This window comes from Psittacula echo, assembly GCF_963264785.1.
Source record: "Psittacula echo genome assembly, chromosome: 11".
NCBI lineage: Eukaryota > Metazoa > Chordata > Aves > Psittaciformes > Psittacidae > Psittacula > Psittacula echo.
Genome location: NC_137746.1, coordinates 10,844,138 through 10,869,169, shown reverse-complemented (window position 1 = coordinate 10,869,169; position 25,032 = coordinate 10,844,138). Strand labels below are relative to the sequence as shown.

Below are 25,032 nucleotides of genomic sequence, written 5' to 3'. Positions count from 1 at the left end.
TTTCCAGGAGTTGTTTGGGCCAGCGAAAAATAGGTGGTAATTTTGGATCCCGCTATCTCGGGGTATCTCACCCAATGCCTTACTGGAGCTGGGTTTTGGGAAGGTGCAGCTTTGTCTGCCCTCTCATTCCTTTCTGGGAGCCTCAGAGTGGGTACCTGGAGCTACTTATTGCTTTTGAAAGCACACAGACTTCAAAAGTCTTAGAAAACTGGGGTTTTTTAAATACTCTTGTGGATGGGCACAGAACAAACACAGATGTGGCTGTGGGAGCAGGACCTGGCTTGACCAGAGACAGCAATCTGGAGACAAGGCTATTGTCTTTCTCCTTCTATGCCTCTCTCTTTCATCCATCTGCTACAATTAGCACATTGGTTGCAATGGTGATATCGGGGACTAGAAAGTCCCAATCTCTCATCACTAATAAACATTATAATCTTTTAGGGATTTCTGGGGTTTAAACTTCAAGGCTGGATGATGAAACAAGAAGCTTCTGATACTGAGGTTACCACAGACTTTTAGGGGTTCAGTGCTTGGGGCTGAATGTGTCCTTTGCTGGGAATCCCAGCATCCCTGGTGGGCATGCAGTGCCCATTGTGGTCTCAATTGCTTATGATGGAGCTGAGCTCAGAGAATCAGTGGCCGCTCAGGCTGGAAACATCTCCTGTGCTGGGCAGTGGAAGCTTTTTGTCCGATTGCTTTTGAAGGACCATTGCACTCGTACCAAACCTAGGGATGTAGAACTGCCACATCTTCTGAGCCCCTGTGTGCAGGCAGAGCCCACCAACTCCCCAGTTTTGGTCTGTGTGGTTTATGGGCAAGTACCTGGGGTAGCACAGGCTTGGTGGTGGCCAGAGGCTGCTTGGGTCTGGGGGTGCAGTGGGGTGCGTCTGTCCCAGCCCCGTGTCTGGTACTTTCTCCATGTCAGTGAGCACCAGTGTCTCCCTCTGTCTAATGCTTCCTGTGATTTCATAGCAAATTTCTCTTGCAGTAGCAGCTGCTGCCAATTTGTGTAGTGCTTTTTTCTCTGACCTCAGTTAATTCTTTTTTGTCTATTGCTGAATGGTGCTTAAAGTTTTCCATCAGTTTTTCACAATCCACGCTCTGTGATGCCATTTCCTAGTGCTGAGGGGATCAGGATTGCCTCTGGGTGGTAACGTGTAAAATGCACTTGAACTCATCCCTTGCCCAGAAAAGCCGGAACTATGGAGAAATGGTGGTCATCCAGAAACAGCTCAATTTTGCTGCTCTTCAGCTCCCATTACTGCCTTTGAACACTCAGCTCACTTTGGCCATTGAATGGGTATTATGCGATGTCGCACCAGTGGAGTCCTTTCTCAGGCTTGACCTCCTTTGCTTGGCATCACCACACTTGGGATCTGAGCTTGCTCTGTGTTGGTCCTTCTGTCTTCTTGGCTGTTGTGTTTTCATCCCCTGTGTCCTCACAGACAGTTCACATGGATGCAGGAAAGGTGCCTCTTGTATGGTCACAGAGACTAAACATCAGTCCTGTGAGACACTGCCAGATGTTCTTTTTCCCAGACTGTGTGCTTGGCAGATGTTGCCCAAACCAGCTGGCTCCAGGGCACAAGGGTGCTTTGATCTGCAAAGTTTCTGGTTCTCAGCACACAGCCGTGTCCCTCATCACATCCCTGTGGGGCCAGGGTGCTGCTGTGACAGCAGGCAACTGCTGGACCTGCATCCCTTTCCCAATGCATTTGGGGATCAGTGGGATGCTGTCCTTCAGTGGATCAGGTGTGAGGAGGACTTTTCTTCCCTTAAGAGCAGACCTGGCTGATGCCCTACTGAGCACGCGGAGGTCGGGGTGAGCGGTGCATGTGAATGTCCCCATCTGGAGTTTGCCACCACAGGGAAAATGGGGCATACGATGTGCCTGGCTGCCTGCAGCACTCCCCCTCTCATGAGGGATGGGGCCAATGGTGATTCAGGATTGTGGGATGAGAGCAGGCTTGGCTCGGACCCATCTTTCCCCATGGCAAGCGGCTGCCTTCTCTCAGCAGGGAGGCTGTGGCTCTCACAAAGAGTCTCCTGTGATTCTGCCGCTACGCACTCAGCTGGACTCTGAAGCCTTTTGTTGAACTCTTTTTTTTTCCCTTTTGCCTTTGGGGTATGTCAAAAGCTGACTTCTCTGCTCTGGATAACAGACATGTCTGGTGCAGGAATGGATTAGGTCAGCTCTCACTTGCTAGACGAAGAAGGAGGAATGTGGTTTTACACTGAACTGCCATCACACAGGCAAAGCAAATCCTCTTGATAAGAGAAGGGGGGAAGTTCCCTCACCCCATGCCTGTGATTATGGCTCGGGGCCTCGCTCCAACGTCAGCTCCTGGTGTTGTGCAAGAGTGGAAGAGTTTGTTCTCCTCGCCTGAGTATTTCATCACCCCCCAGCCTGTGCTGGTATATCTTGCTGTTCAGTGGTGTGAACCACCATCCCCTCTGTAACTTGGCAAAGACTTGTTTTCTCTTCTGCAACCCTGGTACGTGCCACGTAAGCCCTAAAGCCCCGTAATGGAGAGGCCGGGCTTTAGAGCAGCTTGCTAAACGCAAATCCCACAGTCCCTCAGCTGCAGAGGACTTGCAGCAAGAGTAATCCTGTGCCCTTCTGGTTCATCGTTACCAGGGGAGTGCAGGACCTCTATGTTTAACATTTTACCTGAGATTTTTCTTTCCACTAGGTCAGATCTAAATGAAAAACAGGGTTTTTTCCCCTCCCACTTTTATATTTTAGAGTAAAAACTTTTTCCACTTTATGGAGACCTCATAGCAGCCTTCCAGTATCTGAAGGGGGGCTATAAGGATGCTGGGGAGGGACTCTTCATTAGGGACTGTAGTGATAGGACAAGGGGTAATGGGTTCAAACTTAAACAGGGGAAGTTTAGATTGGATATAAGGAAGAAATTCTTTACTGAGAGGGTGGTGAGGCACTGGAATGGGTTGCCCAGGGAGGTTGTGAATGCTCCATCCTTGGCGGAGTTCACGGCCAGGCTGGACAGAGCCTTGGGTGACATGGTTTAGTGTGAGGTGTCCCTGCCCATGGCAGGGGGGTTGGAACTAGATGATCTTAAGGTCCTTTCCAACCCTGACTATTCTATGATTCTATGACGGAGCGCAGAGGAGAAGCAGCAAAGCGATGACACACGTTACCTGCTGGCACTTGGCTTGAGGGTTTGTTGAGGTGTTTTGCAGACTTCTTAGAGTTTAAATCTATCTGGGAAGCAATAGGGCCAGCTCACAGGCTGTTAGACCTGGGGCCATGATCCTCCAGCAGATGTATTGCTTTGGAGTTACACCATATGCATGGTGTATCCCTCTGGCATTACACCACCAGCTCTTATTTGGGCAAAGCCCTCCCTGAATGTCTGCTTCCTGGGAATACTGCTGAGTATATGCATTCCTCTCTCCCTAGGATCCTCTGCAGCCAGCAGCACTCTTAATTGGTTCAATTAGGATATTATCTTACGAGTTTCCTGTTAATGAAGAAGCTGTCTGTTAGCTGTTGATACAAAGCTGCTCTTGAAAGGCTTCCTCTCCCCGGGTGGCCCTGTTATCGCCTGTCCTATTAATGGGCAGCTCGGCCATGGGGACCACGTGCTCTCAGGATGTGCACAGACCTTTAACGATGGCTCTCTCCAAAGGGACTCACTGCCCAGGCATTTGGGGGTTAATAAGAAAACCAGCTGATTGTTAAGGTAAACTGGTGGTGGAGGTAAATGTCGATAAACGTGCTGCTGTCGGAGCCTGGCTGGGGGCTGGCTATGCTGCTCGGGTGTCTGTGCCCTGGCCATTGCAGCCGTGTGAGCACCCTCCCTGCTGCAAAAGAATGGGTGAAAAGTCTGATTACAGCAGCTTCCTGCAGAATCGAAGCACACCAAGTACTTCAGACTGCATCTGCTCCAATATTTTATTTAATTTTTTTCAAGATTCTGTCACAAATACTTAGAAATAATCTTGGAAGGGGTGAAACAATTGTGTTATTGTTCTTTTTTGCCTTCATTTTTCTTCCCAACCTGGCTGAGTGCATTGTTGAGAGTGAGACTTGGCCTCTCTCTGCTCTCCTGTGCTTGGCAGGAAAGGCTGTGCTCCCAAAAGCTGTGTGTCTGTCTGCCCCATCTACCCCTCTCCCCGGGATCTTGGATGTCTGGGCAAGTCCTCCTTTCTGGGAATGTGATGTGAGCAGTCTTGTTTGGAGCTTGGATGGAAACCCTTGCTGCTGATACGATTTGTGGAAGTCTTCCCATGCCAATCACCTCCCTTCCACAATTCCTTGCTGGCTGGGGAGTGCGTTTCCCTGTTGCGGCCAGGGAGAAAGGTGCTCTCCCAGGAATCCTGCCCTGACCTGCCTTGGTTTGTGCAGACCATCTTCTGATGCCTTTCTGTGTGTCACTCCCCTAGGGCTTGTGGGGTTGCTGCACTTTTATCCTTTTTCCAGTCCTCTTCCAGAGCTGTGCCTGCTCTCCTTGGCTCCCCTGGGACAGAGCAGTGTAAGAACCTGTGCTGTAGTCCCCATCCTGCAAAATCAGCAGGAGCAAGATGGGCCAGAAAGGATACAGGGAACCTCAAGGCATAGAACCCTGCCAGCTGGCTTCCTCTGGCTTCCTGGTGGCACCTCTCAGGTCTGGAGCTGACCTTTTCCCATCTCTGTTCTGTGTTTTCTTTTGTGTGTGTAGTGCTACAGAAGAACCATCAGCCCGTGACCCATGGGCTGGATTCCGCAGATGTGTGCTCTTGTATCTTGCTAACACAAACTGCCTGCCGTGATTGCAGTGGCACTGGCGCTGTTTTTGTTGGAGTGGGTTTTTTAGCTGTTCTTCAACCACAGGCTTATTCCTTGTAAAACTGATGAACTAGGTTTTGCTGCTGTCTCCTCTGGAGCTGTGTGATGTGGCAGCCAGGCTGGAAGGGTCCATGTGACCGACCCCTCTGCCTCGTTCCTTCTCTACCTTCCCTTTCTGTGTGTGCTGGAGGGGGCTCCAGGCACCTTGGAACCTACTTTTCTCCCTCCAGGAAGAGAAGAGATAGCAGCTTATGAACGCACAGGCATAATGGTACCGACCCATGGCAGGCAGCGCAGGGCTGGTCTGGCTGGGGTGATGCTCCAGCAGGGTGCCTGCAGCGAGAGGGCCCCCACACCGCCTCCTGCTCACTGAGCAGCCACTACGGGAGGCACTTTTGGTGAAGCAGAAGGAAACAGAGAAACAGGCTGAAGTTCTGGCTGGGTTTGGTGGGATCACATGTTTGGGAGCAGATCTGGCCAGAGGCACAGCCCAGGCACATGCATATGGAAGAAAACACAGCTTGCACCATTTGTGCCTTGTAGGCTCATAGTGCTCCCGGGAGCGAGAGATCCTCAGCTCGCGTTCAAAGCTGAGAGGAGGGGAAAGCTTCCAGTGACTCGAGTATTGTGTTGCTTAACAGCAATCAGATGTGCGGCATTTGCAACTTGTTTTGCTCACCCTTTGCCAGTCACAAGTTTTCCCGAGCTCTTCCCCACCTCTCCGCTGTAGCACAACACGGGTGTTTTACAGGGTAATGGGGATGTGGTGTCGTCCCTTATTCTCATGGATTGAGGGAAGAGCAGGAGGGTGTTGCTTGCCCAGAAAGGCTGGGGAAGTGGTGCTGCCCTGGGAGCCTGCAGTGCCTTGGGGAGGCAAGATCTCCCTCATCCCTGCTCTGCTCGCTTTGTGGCTGCTGGTAACATCACCACAGTCATCTGTTATTGCTGAGTCTGGAGTCATTTGCTTTGTTATGAACTCCCTCAAATTCATTTTGAGAAGCAGCTGTAAACTCGGTCCGTTTGTGCTCAGTGTCATTCTGGGTTTGAGTTATCTTGTTTTCATTTTGGAGAGAATATTTGGGAGCTTCTTTTGGTTTTCCTGTTGTCTTTGGGAGTGTTGGGGGAGTTTTTTATTCCGTCTCAAATGTAGGAAAAATTCCTCCTTCCTTCTGCCCCCTCCCCACCAAACCTCAAGAATTTTATCTTAGTGCATTTGAGATCCAAGGAAAAAAAAACCAACAATTATTGGATGTGCAGAGGGCGACATTGACAAAAAATGCTTAGCTTTAGTGTTACAGCCGTTTAAAGAAGCTCATGCCTAGCAGGAGTCCACAGCCCTTAGCTAGGGGCAGGGACCTTTAAAAAGCACGTGGAAAAATAGGTGCCAAAGAACAAGAGCCATGAAAACCAGGGAGCCAAGTGGGACACATCCCCAGGGCATGTTGGGACCCCACAGCTTGGCCCTGCGTGGACTCCATGTGGTGAAGGGGCTCCCAGTGTTACAAGGTGGAGCAGCAGACAGGAGGAAGCATGGCTTGTGCATCCAGGGGCTCGGTGGTACCTGTCCTCCTGGGTGAGGGCTGCCTGCAGATGCCTCTCATAGGATCAATGGCTTTGGCTCTCCAGTTGCATGGCTTCCTCCCTGCATGAAATACTTTAAATATTCATTGGGTCGGAGGAGAATGGTTGTTTGGACTTTGTAGGTGCTCAGGGCACTCCCAGGGCAGGTTGTCTGCAGTGCTTCCATAAGCACTTAATTATTTATGCTGAGAGCAATAGCTTAAATAGGAGAGGGCAAGATCCGTTTCAAATACCCTTAGGACTAGTGAGCTCTTCAAGTGATGGAAAACTGAGCTCAGATCCATACCCCAGAGAAAACAAGGGGGAGTTTGCATCTCCCTCCCCTTCCTTCCTAAAGAGGGAGTATCTGGGTGGTTGGATAGATGGCTGGTCATGCTCTTTCTCCTCTTCTGCTCTGTGTAAAGTGCTAAGTCCAACCCAGATGGTGTTTTCCAGCAAGACCAAGTAAAGCAAATGCTGAGGACATTGATCCTGCCAGGGCATTGGTAAAGCACCATAGCAACTGCAAGGAAGTTGTGTGCACGTGTTGAAGCACCAGTGCAGGCACCCAGCGAGAGCAGGAGGTAGTTATCACCTCTTTGGTGACTAAACATATGAAGTGCAGCTGCATCAGTCAGGAAATCATTTGTTTAATGCTGAAGATTCCATAAAACATTCATCCCTCAAAGCCTGTGTAGCACAAAGTGTTCCCCAAACCTTTATGACCTTTTGCAGGCAGACATGAATTGATGTTGTGAGTCCAAGTCAGTTGTAGTCCAGGAACTGTGTCAGTGCTGGGCTATGCTTGAGCTAATAAGCTTAAAATGTGCCTTTTTTGAGGAGCTTCTGAGATCTAGTGACCGAGGTCCATCAGGATGAAACTTAATAGTTTCAGAAGTGCAGGTTACATAAGTCACCCATGCTGAGCAAAATTATAGTGATGAACAACGTTGGCGGTGAGAAATAGTGCAGATGATGCTGAGGTCTTGTGCTTCTGGCACTGCTTTGGGTGTGTTTACGTCGGTGCTGTACTTTGGCTAATTGTGCTGTGTACGATATCTCAGCACACTGCTGGTTAGGAGAACCAGCCTTAGAGTGGCCTTGTGTTGTCTGAGTTATTCACTGACTTTAACCACCTCTCTTGCATTTCCTGTTCTAGATGCAAATGCTGGACAAGTTTCCAATGGAAGGAGGGCAGAAAGACCCCAAACAAAGGATCATCCCCTTTCTGCCAGGTAGGAGAGTGGGCTCCAGCAAAAACTATGCTAGTTTTGTCATGGCAGAAGCGTTTTCCCAGTCTGTGTGTGAGCATACATGTGCTTTAGCTCTTACCTACCGAGCCACCTGAGCAAGTTCTTGGCCATGTCCATGAATGCATCTGTATTTGTTAGTAATGTGCCCAGCAAGTGTTAAACCCCTCAGTCATTCTCTCTCCCTCCAGAAGTCATTGGTGGAGGACTACAGCTAAGCAACTGTGTTAGCACAGCTAGCCAGGAACAACCCGGCAGCAGCGTGCTTGTTTTCAGAAGGAGCCTGGCCAGCACAGCACAGGGCTGAGGATGGTGTGAGGCTCCCCAAGGAAGCGCTCATACGCTGTTTTTCCTGTCCCGTGCAACTCAAAGGGCCGTCCAGAGAGAAGGAAATAACAATTGAATTCCACATGTTAAATCAAGCTGATTGACAGCCTTGGCTTCCTCCTGTAATGTTCAGAGCTGGTTGCTCAAAGACAGGATTTCTGTGGCATGACGTGTGCCTTCCCAGCCCAGTGTGCAGCTGAGTGTTTGTGTGCTTGAGGAACAGATGCCATGGTCTGTTGCAGACTTTCTGATGTGGGGGATTGCTTGTGGCTGCCCTTTGGTGCTGTTACTATGGGGGAAAAAAAGAACCCTAGCATGCCTGGCAAAAATAATCAGCCTGAGGGGGCCCTGGGAATCTTTCATGCACCCATAGCTAATGGCTTTGACCACAGAGTTGTCTTTACTCCCGCCCCCAAGTAGCTAATGGGCATATTTAGAAATGTCACGATACTGTAATCACTTCCAGTGACTGTCAGGTCCATTTAGTGCAGCCCTTTGTGCTGTGCTCTGCCTCCTGGCTTTTCTAGAAGCAGAAAGGCATTTAGAGGGCTTTACTTTTCTCTGACTGGCATAAAGAAAACTGTTTATGTCCCTTTCTGAGCAAGAGGATATTGTTTGGATTTCCCATAGAGGCATTTCTGATTCAGGCTTGTCCTTGCACCGTAACATTAGCAAAAGCAAAGCACACCTGACTTGAATACCGCAGAAAAGCCCTTGCTGTACAAGCACTCCAGCCAGCAAGGAGCTGGAAGGAAAAATGGAAGCCAAATTGGCATAGGGCATAACCTGGAAAAATTGGATGCATGGTTTGGCCCTACTGCACTTGCAGAAAATTCCCACCAAAATGCTGCTGTTTCTGGAAGGCAGTGATCATCAGCCTTGGGAAGCCTGGTTGGAGCACTTCTTCTCACAGCACACTCATCGGTATTTGTTTCTTCTTCTTGATGTTGAAATGGTTTCCCTGAGCTAAGAGGCGTGTCATTGGGATTTCCATTGGAGGGAAAAAAGGAGTTGAAGTTGCTGGAAAATAAAGCCTGGTTCTTGTGTAAGAAAGCAGTTTTGAGGACTTAGGATGACCATCCTGTGGAGGAGCTTGTGCATTTGTGTGTCCTCTGGTATGCTTAGACTTACTAGGGTTGATTATGTTCTGCTTCTGTGAGTACTGCAGTTTGCTCCCAATGCCATTTTGAGCAATGTTCTTAGCATCTGAATTTCATTACCAGTGGGGATTTGGCTCCCGTGGATTACTGAAAGTGCGCTGCTTTCTGGGAAGCCCGTTGTAGAGTAACCTAAGACATTGTGGCCGCTGTGATTCTCAAAAATGTCTCCTGTGACCCTGTGCCTTCTGCAGCTTTGGCTTGTTGAGAAACGCCCTAAGTGTTCTGAACGCAGGGTCACCACCACAACCTGAGAAGGTGCCATTGGGTTTGTCTGTCAGGCTGGTTTCCTGGAATGGGAAGAGTTCCGTGATTACTCCATAGTTGCAACATCCAGCCCACAGGAACTCTGTTTGCTTTGTGTTGCTTTGTTTTGTTAATGTTTACTTTGAGGATTTGACTTCTTGGAAATTTCCAGAGACTTTGGGTCTTTTAAAGTTGGTCTCTGATGGTATCGGAAGAGGCTTTTGCATGTGTAAGTCTGTCAGCCTGCTCAGCTGTTTGACGTGGAGTCATAAAGCTGGGTCCTCCAGAGCTGAGCACTTAAGGTTTGGCGCCAGGGGTTGTCCCTTCCCCAGCACTGGCACCATGCTCATCCCATAGCGCATCTTGATGGGATCAGGTTTTGCCTGGCAGGGCACTGCAGTGCTCCTGCACCATGCCTGAACTGCCTCTGCCACCATATAGGGGAATTTGAAGTGGACTCTTGGCTGCTTCTGCTGGCTTTGAGCTGGCAGGCACAGCCTGCTCAGCTTCATGTGGTGCTGTGGATGGCCCCTCAGAACAGCTCTGATGGCACCCAGCCCATCCATGGCATCCTCTGTGGTCCCTGGAGAGGAGTCAGAAACAGCTGGCAAGAGAGAAGAGAGACCTGCCACTGCCTGGCCCTGGGGATGTGGTGCTGGGCAGCTCCATCCTCGCCTGCAGGAGTCCACACTAAGGGTTACGTACTTTTTGGCTGGGAGATGATGGTATGGAGACCCCAGGAAAGAATGAACTAAGAAAACAAATGAGCTCAGTTGGGCCTGCTGTGTAAGGGCTGTGCCAGATCTTTCAGGAAACAGCTTTTATAAGGAGAGTGGAGCCTTCCAAACATCGTACAGCCCGAGTGGCCTGGAGCAGATCCTGGCCAGTCTGCTTCACTGGAAACGTGAGCCCCAGCGAGGAGGGGTTGCCTGAGGCTGAGCTAACTTTGGCTGTAAAATTGCTTTTTAGGAAGCTTTAGCTACAGATAATAGCGAACTCCCAAGAAGGGAGGAGGAGAAATGGGGTTTGGTGAGATCATTTTAAAAAGCAGAATTATGCCTCCTTTCTACTCCCTTCGCAGCCTGCTAACCTGCTCATCATGGGCATCAGTGCTACCCACAGACTTTGGGGCTTTTCTCCCAGAACAACTATGGGGATGTTCATAGCTCCCCACAAAGGCCCCGTGGAGGAGGTAGAGAACAACTCATCCATTTTCAGGCTTTAGTACCTGACTTTCCTCAGTCCCATTGTGTCTTCTTCTGAGCCACAGATGGGGCAAGGGTCCTAACTACTATTTTCTGCTCTAGCAAGATGAGCATCTCTGCTGTAGCACTGTTGGGTAGACGGTCCCAGGCTCGCTTGCAGTATGGTTGCCTTTTCTGCAGGGTTTCAGCTAACTCTGCTGATGTGCAGACAGCATTACCCCAGGCAGGGTGCTGTGCTGGAGCAGTTGCTCTACTTCTGACCCTTGAGCTGTCTTTAAGAAAACTCCCTTACATTTTCCCCCATTACATAGAAACAATGGCCTTGGGAACATTGTGCTCAAATGAGACCATGAGAGCCTAAGGGCTGTCTTGATAGGGGCACTATTCAGTTCAGCTTCATTTCACAGATGTCTGGGACTCCATGATTATGCTATACCCAGGACAGCCCCAGAGGCACTTTCTTGTTCCCCTCCTTTTTGCCAGGATACGCTCACAGCACAGGATGTTGCCAAACAGATGCTAAATGCAGGGCTCCTGGAAACACCATCTCCCATGCCTGCTTCCCCATCCTAGGAATAGCCCATGTAGCTGGCTCCACGGACTGGGATTAATTATATATACATTTGGGGCTGCCTTATTTTGAAGTCAGTTTGGAACCCGTGCCAGGGAAAATCTGGATGTGATTTGAAAGGTGCAGAGAAGTGAATTCTTTCCGAGGCTGTGGGGCGTGGGGAGTCCGTCAGGGTAAAGCAAGAGGCACAGCTGGTTTTCCACTCTCGAAATATCTGGCTTGGTTCATGGCTGTGATCGGCAGCGTGATGTGTTTCAGGTTCTCTGCCCCTCCAGATTGCTGCAGATCCAGTAACAGCCTTTGGCTCAAGAGGAGCCTCAGCTATTTTGCTGGTTGAAATCCCTTTGCCTCGGTGTTTTTTTCAGCTCATTGCTCCTCTGTATAACTTCAGCTCTGTCGGGAGCATTACTGTAGGAGGGAGTGATTTGCAGAGCCCTGTTTCCCTATCTGTTTGTTTGGAGAGTTTAACCCTGTTTGGAGAGATTAACCCGTCTTGTATCCTGCCTGCTCTATCTCACACTGCTGGAGACCTGATTTCCTTATCAGCCCTTTCCCCAAGCTCTCTCCTGACACTTCTCAGTGGGGGCCACACTGCAGCTCTTTGCAGCCCCCTCTTTCCCTGGAGCTGCTGCAGCACCCTTTGCTCTTGGTCAGTCAGACAAAGCAAAGCAGCCTTGATTAGCCACAAAGGGGATTCTTCCAGTTCTGGAAGAGCAGAGGCTTCCTGGCACTAGAGCAGTTTTCATGGGCAGACAGAGTATCTTCAGTGGAGCTTCTCTAGCTGATGCTGGCCCTGCTCCATGAGGGATGGAGCTTGTGCCCCCCAGGGACATGAGTTCCATCCTACTTCTCCTGCCCAGCTGGGTAGGAAATAACACCAATTTTATTTGCTCTTGAAGGTCTGAGCCTAATGATGTGCAGAGTAAAAGCCAGCAGATTGTTCCCCCGGTGTGCTGGACAGACTGTGTCAGTGAAAGGAGTATCACAGTGGGGTTTCGTAGGGGAAAGGAGTGCAGGAATTGTGGCAAAGGAAGGTTTTAAGGAGGGATTTGAAGGAAACCATGCCATGGCATGGCAGTGTTTAGAGAAAAACTCTCCCTTAGGGTGAGGCACAGCAGCTATTGTGGCACAGTGCTGGCTGGCATGAGGTTCACAGGGACATGCTGGGTGGATTTGCTGCCTATTCATCATGTTGGATGAACTCTGATATGTGGTGGGCGATCTGCGTTGCTGGGAGATAGAGCTTTGTAACAGGGGAGCTTCACATCCAGGAAGTTGTGAGCCCTATCCACTGACTGATGGAGGCTTGAAACAGCATCAAGGTGCTCCACTGTTGTTTTCCAGGTTTCCCTCCCAGCAGGCTGAAGAACACTGACAGCTCCCTGCTATCAGCTCAGAGTAAGGAAGGAGAGGAAGCAAAAGCACTGGGACAACTTGAGTGCCAGAGCTGAGCAGATGATGCCAGGCAGGTCAAAAGGGAGGGAAAGGGTCAGACAGGGGAAGGGAAAAGCAGGCATGAATGCTTTCTTTCTGGGCTGCTTACTAGGTCTTCCTCCCTCTGCCAGGATGGGGAGACGGGATGCTTGCTGCTGACTCAGAAGTCCTTTAAATGTGGTCAGACATTGGCATTGTGGTAGGTTGAGATCTTTTTGTTAGATTTATCCCCCTCCCCAGTTCCTCCCCCTCTGAGACCCAGCTGGTGCCCCCAGTGCTGGAGCGCCTGTACTGGTGTTTGCTTGGCTGTAAAAACAAACCAGGGTCAACAAGGAGATAAAACAAGTAAACAAATGCTCAAGTTAGCAAGGGGAGCCGGAGGTGCAGCTTCTGCTGCTTTGTTACTCTTTGGATAGATAAAAGCCTCAATCGCTTGGAAGCAGTCTCTGGAGAGCACAGCAGGCTTTGGCTGTGCCATCAGCTCAGTGCAAGGGCTGGGGGGCCTGGGGAAGAGCAGCAGAGTGAGGATTGACATTTCTTGCCCTTGGTGAATCTTTCGCTAAGGGCTGCTGCTCCTGCTCTGCCCCTTTGCTAGGTTGTTCATGAGGACTGGGGATGGCTGGGGTCTTCTGGACAGCACTGTGATACAGCTATCCTCATTTGCTTTGACTTTTAAGGAATTGCATGTATTTCAGCTCTTTCCCTCTTGGTTTTATTCCCTCTATGTTTAAAGGATGGGTTGTGTCGGTCATTTCTCCAGTCAAAATGCTGATGGAGAATAATAATACTGCAGGGTTATCATTAAAGTGCAGATGCATGTGAAACACCTAATGTCTGCTGGGAAAGGGGGTAACAAATGTATGGAAACAAAGCACATGCAATGCTTCAGTGCATCTACAGCTATAGGAATAATATAATATTAATACATAATAAATGTAAATATATAAATATATATAAATACAATACATAATAAATATATGCACTGAAATAAGTGTTGCATATTCTACTGCAGAAAGAGGACTTCCTAAATTGTCACTTGTACACTGAGTGTCTTCAGAGCTGTTCCGCTCCTCAGAGGCACCACATTTTCCCTGTAAGCATTAACAGGTTTTCAAGATCCAGAAAAAGCAGACAGCATGTCCTGGTGTCTGGGTGCTTCCGGCACAGGGAGACGTGCCAGCGCAGCCATTCTGTAGTAGCGCCTTGTCTCTGTCTTCTTTTTCCAAAATCAACTTACTTGACACCTTCCCAGGTGATAAAAATGTTCAGTCTCTGTAGCTTTGTTTGTGTGTACAAAGGACACTGTATTTTACTGCACTTCCTTGTGCCATGACTTTCTTGTGCTAGCCTGGAGGGAGACTAAGTGCTGTGATTGCTCATGGGTAACATTAGGTATGTAGATAACAAAATCTAATCATTTCTGAATGCCTGAGGTGTGGCAAGAGTGTGAAGCTGGTGAACTGGAGCCCGCAGCAGCACTGGCCCTACCTGCTGATGGAAACCCCACTAATCAACCAGATGTCCAGAACTGCCTTCCTTCACATGTCTTCCTCTTGCTATTCCTCATGCTGATGTTGAAGCTGAGGGCAGGAGCACTGCTATGAGGCTGTTAGGAGTAAAGTAAGTCTTGTCTGAGGATGTTCTTAAAGAAAAAGTAGAGCTGGTAGTTACTTTTCTCATAATGGATCAAATCTTGCTGAGGCATCCAGGAGTCAAGGATCCAAACTGCACCAAGGCCGTCCTTGCTCTTGCTTGACACTATAAAGGCAACGGAGATTGCTCCCCATTTGCTGTCACTCTGCATCTCTCATGCTGCAGGTTTACTGAGTGAACAGTTCAGCTGACTGGCAAACCTTACCTTGGAAAATCAAATCCCAGAGACTTTTCCCTCTTTTTTTGCTGGAGGAGGTAATCCCGAACTTTCTCCTCCCCTTTGGCATAAACCGTAGAATACTAGATCTCAATCTGGTCCAGTCTTGACCAAGTATGTGCTGTGGGCAGGAGGAACAGAGTCCTCCTGGACAATTAGCAGGTCAGTAACCCAGTATTGAGCTCAGAGTTGTTACAAGCTCCTGAAGGCAGCAAAATCATGTAGAGAGCACTTAGAATGAGGTGTGGGTGATGAGCACCATTGGCTTCGCTGTGTTCCCTGAAGCTGCAGCAATGAGGGGTGCAGATATGGGATGAATAATGATGTCATGCATTTCTCTTGCATTATATGGTCTTTGGCCATGTGAAAAGCTCTAATCGACAGCACATATTTGCAGATATGGTCTAAGGAAAATGTGCCCAGGAAAATATTGCATCTCATTGACCCAGCAAGTTGCTCATCTTTCACTTTCAGCAGGGAAGTATTTTCCTGCACTCTCTTGCCTTTCCAGTCAAAGATTTATATAGTGTATTTGGCAGCACTGAAGGGTCTGCAATTATGTTAATTAGGCATTTTGATTAAAGAACAGCTTTTTGTTAGAAAATAAACTTCCTTGTTGAAAAATATGAGGTCTAGAGCAAATCAAGAGAAGAGCTGTATTTCCTGCTGGTTCATATGTTCTGTGTCTGGGCTAATGTAAAATCACTTCAGTTGTTGTGATATATTTATTCTCCAAAAGTATATTCTTTTTATTGTTATTCACTAACATCTGTTTGTTGAACATTTAAATATTCCCACACCCAGAGCTTATTATTTCACACATTTATAATGTACCCACCCATTAGCGTTTTAATTTTGGCAGACATTAAAGCAAAACAGCTATTCCTTAAACAATTGCCAACAAAACTATTGTGATCCATTCATCTTTTTAAAAGTCATCATTCAAATGGAAACGTAGGCAGCAAATACACCACTACTGCTGATGAGAAGGGAAAACTGTTATCATTTGCTTGTCTGATAGAAAATAATCAGTATAGGCAAAGAAAGGAGTTCCAACCTGCTTGTTGCTCCCAGGCTTTCCAGACAACTTCTGTGTTCCCAGGCTTCTCGTCCTCAAAATCTAAAAGACAGATTGAATAGAGGGGTATTTTCTTTTCACTGTATCATAAAGACTGCCAGACTTGGCTCTGACAGGCTGCGAGAAGGAATGCATTTCAGAGCAGAGCATTTCCCACTGTGAATGTCTCAGGCCCTCGCTGTCAACAGGACATAAATGAGAAGCAATCCTTCTGGTATGAGCTGGTCTGACCCTATGCTTTTCACTGGAGGGCAAGTGCAGAGCTAGTACTGAGTATGATTGCTGTGTGTTCCCTTGGACAGTCCAGTTTTGAAGGCATCCTGCACTGAGCCTAGCAGGAGATTTGGCTCCTCCATAAAGTTCTGATTCATGCTCCTTGCAAGCTGAAGTTGGGTTGGCTTAGTTCATCTCTGCTCGAAAAATGCATTGGCAGGATGCACGAGTCATGCGTGTTCCGGATCCTGGACAAGTGAGGGAGGAGCAGGAGGATGACCCAGCCCTGGTTTTAAAGTTGTGATAAGTGTGCAGCCATTTTACCACATCCTGTTCTTGGGTAGCTTGGTACCATCCAGCCTCTGGTTCCAGCAACGCCATGGCTCCTGCAGTGGCTTGCTGTAACACTGAAACTAGCCATGGTGCATCCAAGGGTTGTGTGACTCTCCAGAGTGCTTTTCCTCGTTCTCATGTTGCTTGCAAAGAGGGTATGTTGGTATTTGGTTGTGAGAGGAGTTTGGTTTCTGGTTGCCCCATGGTGACCTCAGTGATAAGTAAAGGGATTGCATAGACGACCGCATCAATTGCTCTCCCTGGGTTTGGTGGTGGAACTGGAAACTCAAGTAGAGACAAAAAGAGATGAGACTTTCCCGTGGTATAGAAGATATCAGGAGGAGCTGTGGGAATTTCATTACCAGCCAACCCACCCCCAAACCCACAATTTTCCAGGTTATTGTATTGCAAAAGCAGTGTCAGTTCCAGGTGCTTTGGGAAGCTGGGTCTGAAATCCTACCAGATACCAGCCTTTTTGATCACCATATATCAGTTTCACTGTCTGCTAATGGCTTTAGTCTCATTAAATGCCAGTGAAGCTGTTCTCTGTGAAAGCAGCTTGAAGCATTTAGGACTCATTAGACTTCAAAGGAAAGAGGCCTGTACCACAAGCCAGAGGGGAGGAAATAGAGTGGGCAAGAGAATCCCGTTAATGGAGAACACAAATAAACCCCAGACAGGAAGGAAAATCCTATAGGTCTGACTCAGAGCTGCAGTCCCAACACTGGCTTCGAGGACCAGTTCGATGCAGGAGTTTCACTAAGAGAAACCCTCTGGCTTGGCTTCTGCCCCCACTAGACTCAGATGCCCTGCAACGAGAGTCTCACCAGCAGTCACAGGGATGTCCACTTCTCTGGCAAGCGCTGGCATTTGCCACTAGACTTGTACACCCAGGACTTGCATACCAGCAGACTGTAAGGTATCAGGCACATGCTTGGGTAGGGCCTACTCTTCCATCATCGCTGCATCAGTGAGAGAAGATGGGGATGCAGTTTGCTGGTTATTGTTTCCTCTTCTTGAGCGTGCTTTCTGCTTTAAATATGCTTTACTGTGATAAGGTATTTAATCTGTGGGAGGGAACGTTGGGGTTTTTTTCAGGTTCTGTGCTTTCGGCAAGAAGAAGATGCACAGGGAATAGGTCCTGACAGATTCGAGAGAGTGTTCCTGGGTTTTGTGCTGACCTGCTCTTCTCTCTCCATCTCTCCTGTTTAAGGGAAGATCCTCTTCCGCCGGAGTCACATCCGTGATGTTGCAGTTAAGCGCCTGATACCCATTGATGAGTACTGCAAGGTAAGAGGTTTATAGCATCAACCAATGATGAAGCCACTTTGATCAGGCTCGATCCTGGTTGACTGATAATATATAATGGTGTGCCACTGCTGAGAGGATGAGCAGTGTGGGCTTTGTGTGGTGAAAGATTCTGTGGGTTTTGGGAATCAGCCAAACCAATGGAAGGGATGTAATGGCTGGAATAACAAGTACAAGGATAAAGGTGAATTAGTAAACACATCTTGACAGTGCTGCAGTCAGGCTGCGGGTGAAAACCACTGCAGGCCAGGATAGCAAATGAGAGCAGAGTGATGGAGATGTAGTGCAAGATGTGCTTGGATCTGTGTGCTCCATACAGCATAGGGGAAGCTGATGGTGCAAGTAACTACTTGGCTCCAGCCAGGCATGATCAGCCTCTTGTCTTCTGAATCACAGAAATGTGCGAGCTACATACAGATGCACACAACTGTAAATTTAATTTTGGGAAGAAGTCCCTAAGTGGTAAGATACTGCAGTTGTCTCTTTCAGAATGATGCCATTAATGGCATAAAATATAAGGAATCCATTTGACTTAACAACTGAATGTAATGGCTGATGTTATATGACCCACTTAGGGAGCCTCTCTCTCCTCCCGTTAATGCATTACCAAGTAATGACATGCACACAGTGCCCTGCCTTCCAGTTGCTGCTGCTTAACCCTAAAGCTGCTGAGCTGAAGGTGGGTGTGGGACTGATGGCTGCAGAGATGTGGAATGAGCAAGGAGTCAGCAGGAACAGAGAGATGTCCCTGAAGGGCACATTGGGCTGCAGATGGCAGGCACAGGGTCCTGGGCACACTCTTGCTGCCATGTTTATCATTGGAAGTTGATGTTTGGAGGGTGGTGGTGTAGAACTGAAATACCTGCTCCAGCTTGGCCTTGCTGAGGGGTTGGGTGAATATGTTGTGAACAAGTTCCTATAGAAAACTGTGTAAGAAAGTTTCTGCTTTGTTGCCATCTGTGAGAGAAGTAGTGTGTCTTCTCCTCTGGGAGAGACCTGGAAATAATGTGGGTAAGAGTTGAGGTACAAGTAGGTGAGAGGAGCAAGGCAGGGACCCACTGCTTTCACAAGGCAGTGCTCTTGCTGCTGAAGGGCTCTATTCCAGGTCCCACTGTACTGAAAAATGTGGCAATTTAAGGAAAGATGCAAGAAGTAGAAGAATCAGAACAATTGGTAAGAGCAACTTGCTCCAAATGAGACTTCAAACGACTAGAGGAATAATAAGGCGGAGTGGAGGTCTGAAAGTCCTTCTCATTTCTCCAGTTTATTCTCTTTGTGCTTTACATCTGCTGGTCTTTCCCCAAGTGTGGAAACAGTCTTCCTCCTGTCTAAAAGATTTTGAGAACGTGTTAGTTGGAGAGTTGATGAAAGAGTTGTGATGCTGTGATGCTCTATCCCAACATGACTGGGTGGACCACTAAAAGAAGAGCTACTAAGGAATAATCCTTCTCACTCCATAGAGAATGGATTTCAGTGCGACAAGGCTTGTCTCTTTTTGGTAAATGACCTTTATCCTCAGGCTTGTGGGCAGCAGGGTGGGTAAGGTGACTTGCTGTGACTCCATGGCCTAAAGTTGCTTTCTAAAGGCCCTCCCCAGTTCACATCTTCGGGTGGCAGAGCCAGAGCTGGGACAGATGTCACGCTGTTTGTGTAGATCATGGGATGCCTGGAACTGGGGAATGGTACCCACATGGGAATGGCATCCATGCAAAACTTGGTCTTTGAATAGTCCTTCCGTGGCCCTAAAAGCCATGAATTGAGTAGTTTTCTCTCTCCTGCCCCTCACATGATCTTGATCGCAGCTGGCCTGTGATTAGTGGTCTGACTGTCTGCTGTGCTGGCAGTGGATATGACTGTGTGCTGAATGGCTGGAAAGGCTTTTGGAGGCATGCAATTCGGTCAACATGGAGCCACATCTGATCTGTGTGGTAACCCCAGGGCTTTGCAGATGTGGCTTTGTCTCTGATATAGAAATGAGCAGTGGTTCGGTTTGCCCACATCCCTGTCACAAGACTGCTGTGACAGCAAATGGAAGGGAGAGGGAATTACACAGAAAACTGGTTAAACATCTGCTCCAGGCCAGGTTGCAGCACTGCTCCCAGATCTCAAATCATCCCTTTTTCAGTTACATGGAGGTTTTTACTGTTTGCAGCTACCATAATCTGTGATTCTGCTCTCTTCTATGAGCAGAGCCCAGAGCAGTGCTCTATCAGGCAGCTGCCCATCCTGCTTTCCCTGCCCAGCCCTCACTGCTGCCCACATTGGAGAGGATCTACAAGAATATACTGCAACTACTGCTGTCCCAGACTGCCCCCAGCTCCCACAGACACACACACTCTCACCCTGCAAGTCCCACCATTGAAGCCCGTCTTTTTGCAATGGGCTTCCTTGAGAGGAAAGGAGAAAAACAAAGGCAGGTTATAGCTCCTGCCATTCAACAGCATGCATAGCAGTCTTCCAGCCCTTGCCATGACAAGCTGGTATCTGCACTTTTGTCTCCTGTTGCTTCTCTCCCTGCCTCTTCCTGGGTTGCCATCCCCCACTGGAACATTTTTGGGATGTGCTGGTCAAGGCTGACACCACTAAGAGCCTGCCATGTGTAAACTGCCCATCCTTTCCCGAGGTTTTTGGCTCCATGTGCACAGCACGGCTAGGAAACTGAACCCTGTGATGGCTGGGAGGCTGGATCTGGGATGGATGTCCCCATGGCTCTTACCTTGTGAGGGCACGCACATCCGAAAGGATGGAGCGGGCTAAGCAGGGCCTGGGCAATCTCTGCTTATTCTCCTTTAGTCTTCAGTTGCAGCAGGGGTGGTATGGTGGGTGTTACTTGGGGCTGTTTGGGTCTTGCTCTACTCCAGTGTGTGTATGCTGTAGCTCTCCCCAGCCTGGCTCCACACTTCTGTGTGCCGGGAACCACATGGATGCTGAGCTTGGTGCTATGACCCAATCCCCTGCACTGTGAAGACCTGTCCTCAATCGGCTCATTGCAGAGTCTTGATGCTTCCCATCACCAGCGTATCTGTTTCGTCCACAGGCTCTGATCCAGTTGCCTCCCTACATCTCCCAGTGCGAGGAGGTTCTCCAGTTCTTTGAGACAAGACCCGATGACTTGACGCCCCCCAAAGAGTAAGTTGATTTGGGTGGCTGCCACTGCCAGGGTGGTGATGGAACACAGGCTGCCTTAAACTTGCTGGTATCCATAAGACTCTGATGTGCATCAGTGATTCCCTCCATGAGTCACAGATCTGGGATTTGGAGACTTTTTTGGAGAGGGAATGGGGCTGTGAAGCTCAAGGTGGACACCTCAATCTATTATCCAACTCCTGGCATAGCCTTCTCCAGTAGAAGTGGAAACAGTTATCTGGGACCCTGTGAAGAGCTGGTCTCCTCCTGTGCCACTTTCTATTTGTAATGCCTGTTTCAGAAATGTAGTCTGAAAAGCTGTATTTCACATGGCTACTAATGACCTCTGCCTCATTTGAAAGGCCCTTGCCCTTAACCATGTCCATGAGCCCCATCTATAACAACACTTCGGAGTCTTTCAATGCAAAGGAAGGAGCATTTGCAAGGAATCTCGCATGCCTTACGCAACTCTGTGTGGTTATAAGTCTTGTGACTATGAGCTACTTTGGCCAGGAGCCACCCATCTCTTACTAATCACAAACAGCATAAATCTGATCAGCCGCCTCCATCTCCTGCTATGTGCTCTCTCCTTTTATGCTGCATGTGACATGATGTGCAGCTCTACCAAAGGTTGAGCAATGGAGGAGGCTTGATTAATTGTGAGAGGAAAGGCAGTAAATTGATTTGACATCATTCTGTATTGGAAGGGTGTGGAGGTAGATAAAGGGATTTTGGTTTTCTCCTCTGAGCAGCAACACTGAGCCTTTCTTCAGCTAAGTATTACAATTGTGCAGACTACATCTCCTCCCTGGGTTTTCATTTATTTTCTATTCCCTCTCTTAATTCACCCTTCCCCCATCCCTGCTTTCCCCCTTTGGCTCCTATTTCTATTTGCTTGGTCTGTCATCATTCCTGCTGCAGCTCCTGGTCACTTGATGAGATTGGTCTGAGGGCCCTGGAGCCCATTAACTGATTGCTTGCTGTCTGCTGGCGCTGTCATCTGTCCTGCCCAGCTATTGCTCACCACTTAACCTGCCACCCTGTCGGTCATCCTTTAGCAAAGGCTGCAGCTCTGGGACAAGCAAGAGGCAAAAGTTAAAGATGAGCTTACAAAGACACTGGCTGGGGGTTTATCATGGTCTTAACAGCCCCTGGGGCTTTTTTTGGGTGGGGGCTGTCTGTGCATGAGTCTTTGAGCCCTGTGCGATGGGAGGGTGAGCTGCTTTGCAAAAGGAGTCAGCTATTGAACCTGCTGGTAGCTGAGGCACCTTCATATATGGTGGGTTGAAGGGCAGCTCCAGTCTCGCATGCACTTTCCTCACTTTTATCTTGTCTTGTAGACTGAGCCAGAAATCAGATGGGGTGGGGGCTGTGGCCAGAACAAGAAGCAAACTCTGATGTGGAGACCTTTGCATGCAGACTTTCAGGCCCAGAGTGATGCAGCTCTGGGCTCTGCTGTGTTTGAAGGTGTAGCTCCTGGCTGTCAGACCAAGCAGTGGTCAGTGCCATGTCCCTCATCTGCCTGGTTTGGGTCTGAGAGACAAGGGGAGCAGAGGTACCAGCCCAAACTCCAATCCCAAGGATGTGCTTGCGCTGTGGGATCCATCTTCGGGTACATCCTACAGTGTCCTTTGAGCAGCTCCCAGATGCAAAATTGCCCTCATTGCAAACTCGCTGTGAGTGTTTGAGCAGTGCAGTGCTGGATGGGCGAGCGGATGATGCATCACTGGATCCAGTGGTGGTCATATTCCCTCCTGTTGCTTTGCTCCTTTACAGGGAGGAGAGGCAAGCTCGCAGCACATAGAATGACTTAGTGGTTGACTCCTGTTCATTTGCCTCCAGCAGGAAAATGCTATAGCATCTCAAGGACATCTCTGTTGTGTTTCCTATCCCAGCCTGAATGCCAGAGGGGTATTTATTAGCTACGATTCAAAATGCTAATTAATAAAAGTCCTTGACCCTCTCCTCTGGAGAGATTGGTGGGAGCCCTTTCCCGAGCTCCGAGTGCTGGCTCGCCGCCACCTTACCAATAATGAGATGAGAGCTGTGATAGACGGCTGGGCTGGATCCGACGCGATGGCTTGTCTGGGGTTTGGCCGGATGTCATCATTCATCCAGCAGATAAATACTTTTCTCCGGGAATTTGAAAGGCAGCCAGGCCATGAGCAGAGTGAAAAGAAAAGGCAGCGTTTTAGGCTGTGTGGCTGAAAGGTGGGAATGAGGAAGGCAAAAAGGACTGGTCAGCATGCTCGGTGCCAAGCCAGGCAGCCGCTCTCATGGCACCGTGGCTGGGAGCCTTCCTACTCTCCATTCCTCACCTCTGCTTTCCTGTCTGACACCTCGGGTTGCAGCACACCCATGGGAATTCCAGCTGGTGCCACTGAAGGGAACATCCTTTGAGTGCAGTTGGAGGCACCCTCTGCTTACTTTTGTCTGGGGTGCACGCAGAGGATCCAACTCACATCACCCCAGGATGTCAAACCATGTTCAGGGCCCGCAGTTGACTGCAGTCCATGGAGCTCTGGTTTAACTGCAAAGGGTGAATTTAGTTCTTGGATCTGGCAGTGCTTGGGAATGGAAAGAGAAGGTTGGACAGCCCACGCATCTGTGTTCAGGCCCCTGTGATGCCTGCTTTCTCCAGCTCTGGAGCTCTTCCTGGGCTGAGCCAGGGCTCTCCTTCTGCTTTCCTGCAGTGCAGCTCCTTTCAGTGTCCCTTTCCCGGTGTTCGGAGCACCAGCAAAACCAAGTCACTTCAAACAGGAGAACAGATTGAGGTTGTGATGTTTCCACTGGCAGTGATGATCAGTGCCTTTTGTGACATGGATCCCTATCCAGCAAACTCTGGACTGGGATAAGTCAACTGCTTTTGCCTTGGAGGGTTGCCCAGTGATGGATTAAAGTGGGGCTGAAATCTAGAGGCATTGGCTAAATTTGGGAAGAAGTGACTCCACAGAGCGGGGGGGGTGGGGGGGGGGGGTGGAAGGAGAAGAGAAATGCTCCGGAAAGTTAGCATCTGAGGGGATGTGGGATTTTTCTCTTTGGTGTTGGATGAAAGCCCTATGGAAACAGTAGTTTCAAAGAAGAGAAATCATCAAATTCCTCCACCCCGCATATCTCAGCAGGTCTGACCAGCAGCAGGATGCTTGGCTGTTGAGGTGGGAAGTTGCTGTGTGCACCCCCCCTTACCTTCCATCCACTCTTTTTCAATTTAAAGTCTTTTTTAGCCACAGCAAAGAGTTTCTGGAATAGGGCAGGGGAAGTCTGAATGGCTGGGCACACAGCCACTGCTGAGTCAAGGCATTCAGCTGCTAACTGACCTCACCAGCTGAATTTCAGCTCTGCGACATGCGGGAGCCCAGGTTAACTCCACAGCGTTCCTAGGTTGGTATTTAATAGTTGTCCACGGTGTACAAGTGGGCTGTGCTGGGGATGGAGCCCTCATCGTGCTGCTCCACAGAGGCTGCAGAGCTGCTCTCCTCTGTGCAGGAGGCACCCTGGCCATGAGAAGCCCTTTACTTTAAAAGCATCTTTCTTTGTTGTTTTTAGGTAACTGAGCATCCCATCATATATAAGACACTTAAAGTTGGGCTTTGAACCTTTTAGCTTAACCTGATTTTTGTTTTCTTCCCCAGTGGGGGCACAGGCACCTATAAAGCAAATTCACTATATCTTAATTTCTTAAAGATGTCCTCGAGCACCCCTCCTCACTCTCCCTGGAGACTGTGGATTCGCAGTTTGAAAGCTACCAGCTTCAGGAGTTACTGATGTCTTTAAAAGGCATAATTTCCTCTTCCCTCAAGTATCTTCATCATTATGTGCTGGTCTTGTCTGAGTCCAGCAGGTCTGCTGCAGATGGAAGCCAGGGCTGAAAGACTGATGTGGACTCCCTGTCTGCCCAGACAGCACATCAAGGCTTAGCACAGGATTGGGGTGGGCACCAGTCCTGGCACCAGGACTCTCTGAAGGCTTGTTAATGAGCCTTTATATATGTGTGGGTACCCTTGGAGCTCACATCCACATCTGGCCTTCCTATTTTTCCCTAACAGGCCTTGGCTAAAGGGAAAGGGTTTGAGGGTGTTTTAAGGGCAGTTCACCTCTGTTGCTATGGATGTTTGCTGAGGCAGAGGACTAAGTGCAGAGGCAGTAACCCTGCTCAACTCTGCCTCGTGCCCTGGGAAGCATCACTAGAGGGAGAAGGGGAATGAGCAGGACCCAGGATCCTGGCTGGCTCCTGCTGTCAACAAAGGGCTGGGGGCTGCCTCTGGAAGAAACATGATAAGGAGCTGGACCTGACCACATGAAGAAAGTATGCTGCTAATGAGGCTGAGCCTGCAGCGACTCCAGCAGCCTGTCCTTATTCTATTAATCCCAAATCCTGGTGATGTGCGGTTAGGTGGGGGTGGCACAGGCAGGCAGGGTAATGAATTGCTTCCTGCATGCAGGATGACAGGGTCTCCAGGCAGGCACCAACCACAGTAAATCATAGAAGGGAGAACTGGGCTACAATGAGACTCAGACCTGATGTGATCTGACTGTGCCAGCTTGTCTGCCACAGGGGCTGA

General features: G+C 49.0%; 1 protein-coding gene across 1 annotated transcript in view; it reads left to right on the top strand.

The window, feature by feature from the left end:
• The window catches only part of SH3PXD2B (SH3 and PX domains 2B), a gene marked incomplete at both ends in the record, with an annotated part of 71,288 nt that overhangs the window by 26,954 nt on the left and 19,302 nt on the right, over positions 1 to 25,032 (top strand). Inside the window, 3 exons of the mRNA XM_080626897.1 lie at positions 7,512 to 7,587; positions 17,250 to 17,326; positions 20,382 to 20,473. Of these exons, the coding sequence (XP_080483023.1) occupies positions 7,512 to 7,587; positions 17,250 to 17,326; positions 20,382 to 20,473 (245 nt within the window). The remainder of the gene's footprint in view (positions 1 to 7,511; positions 7,588 to 17,249; positions 17,327 to 20,381; positions 20,474 to 25,032) is intronic.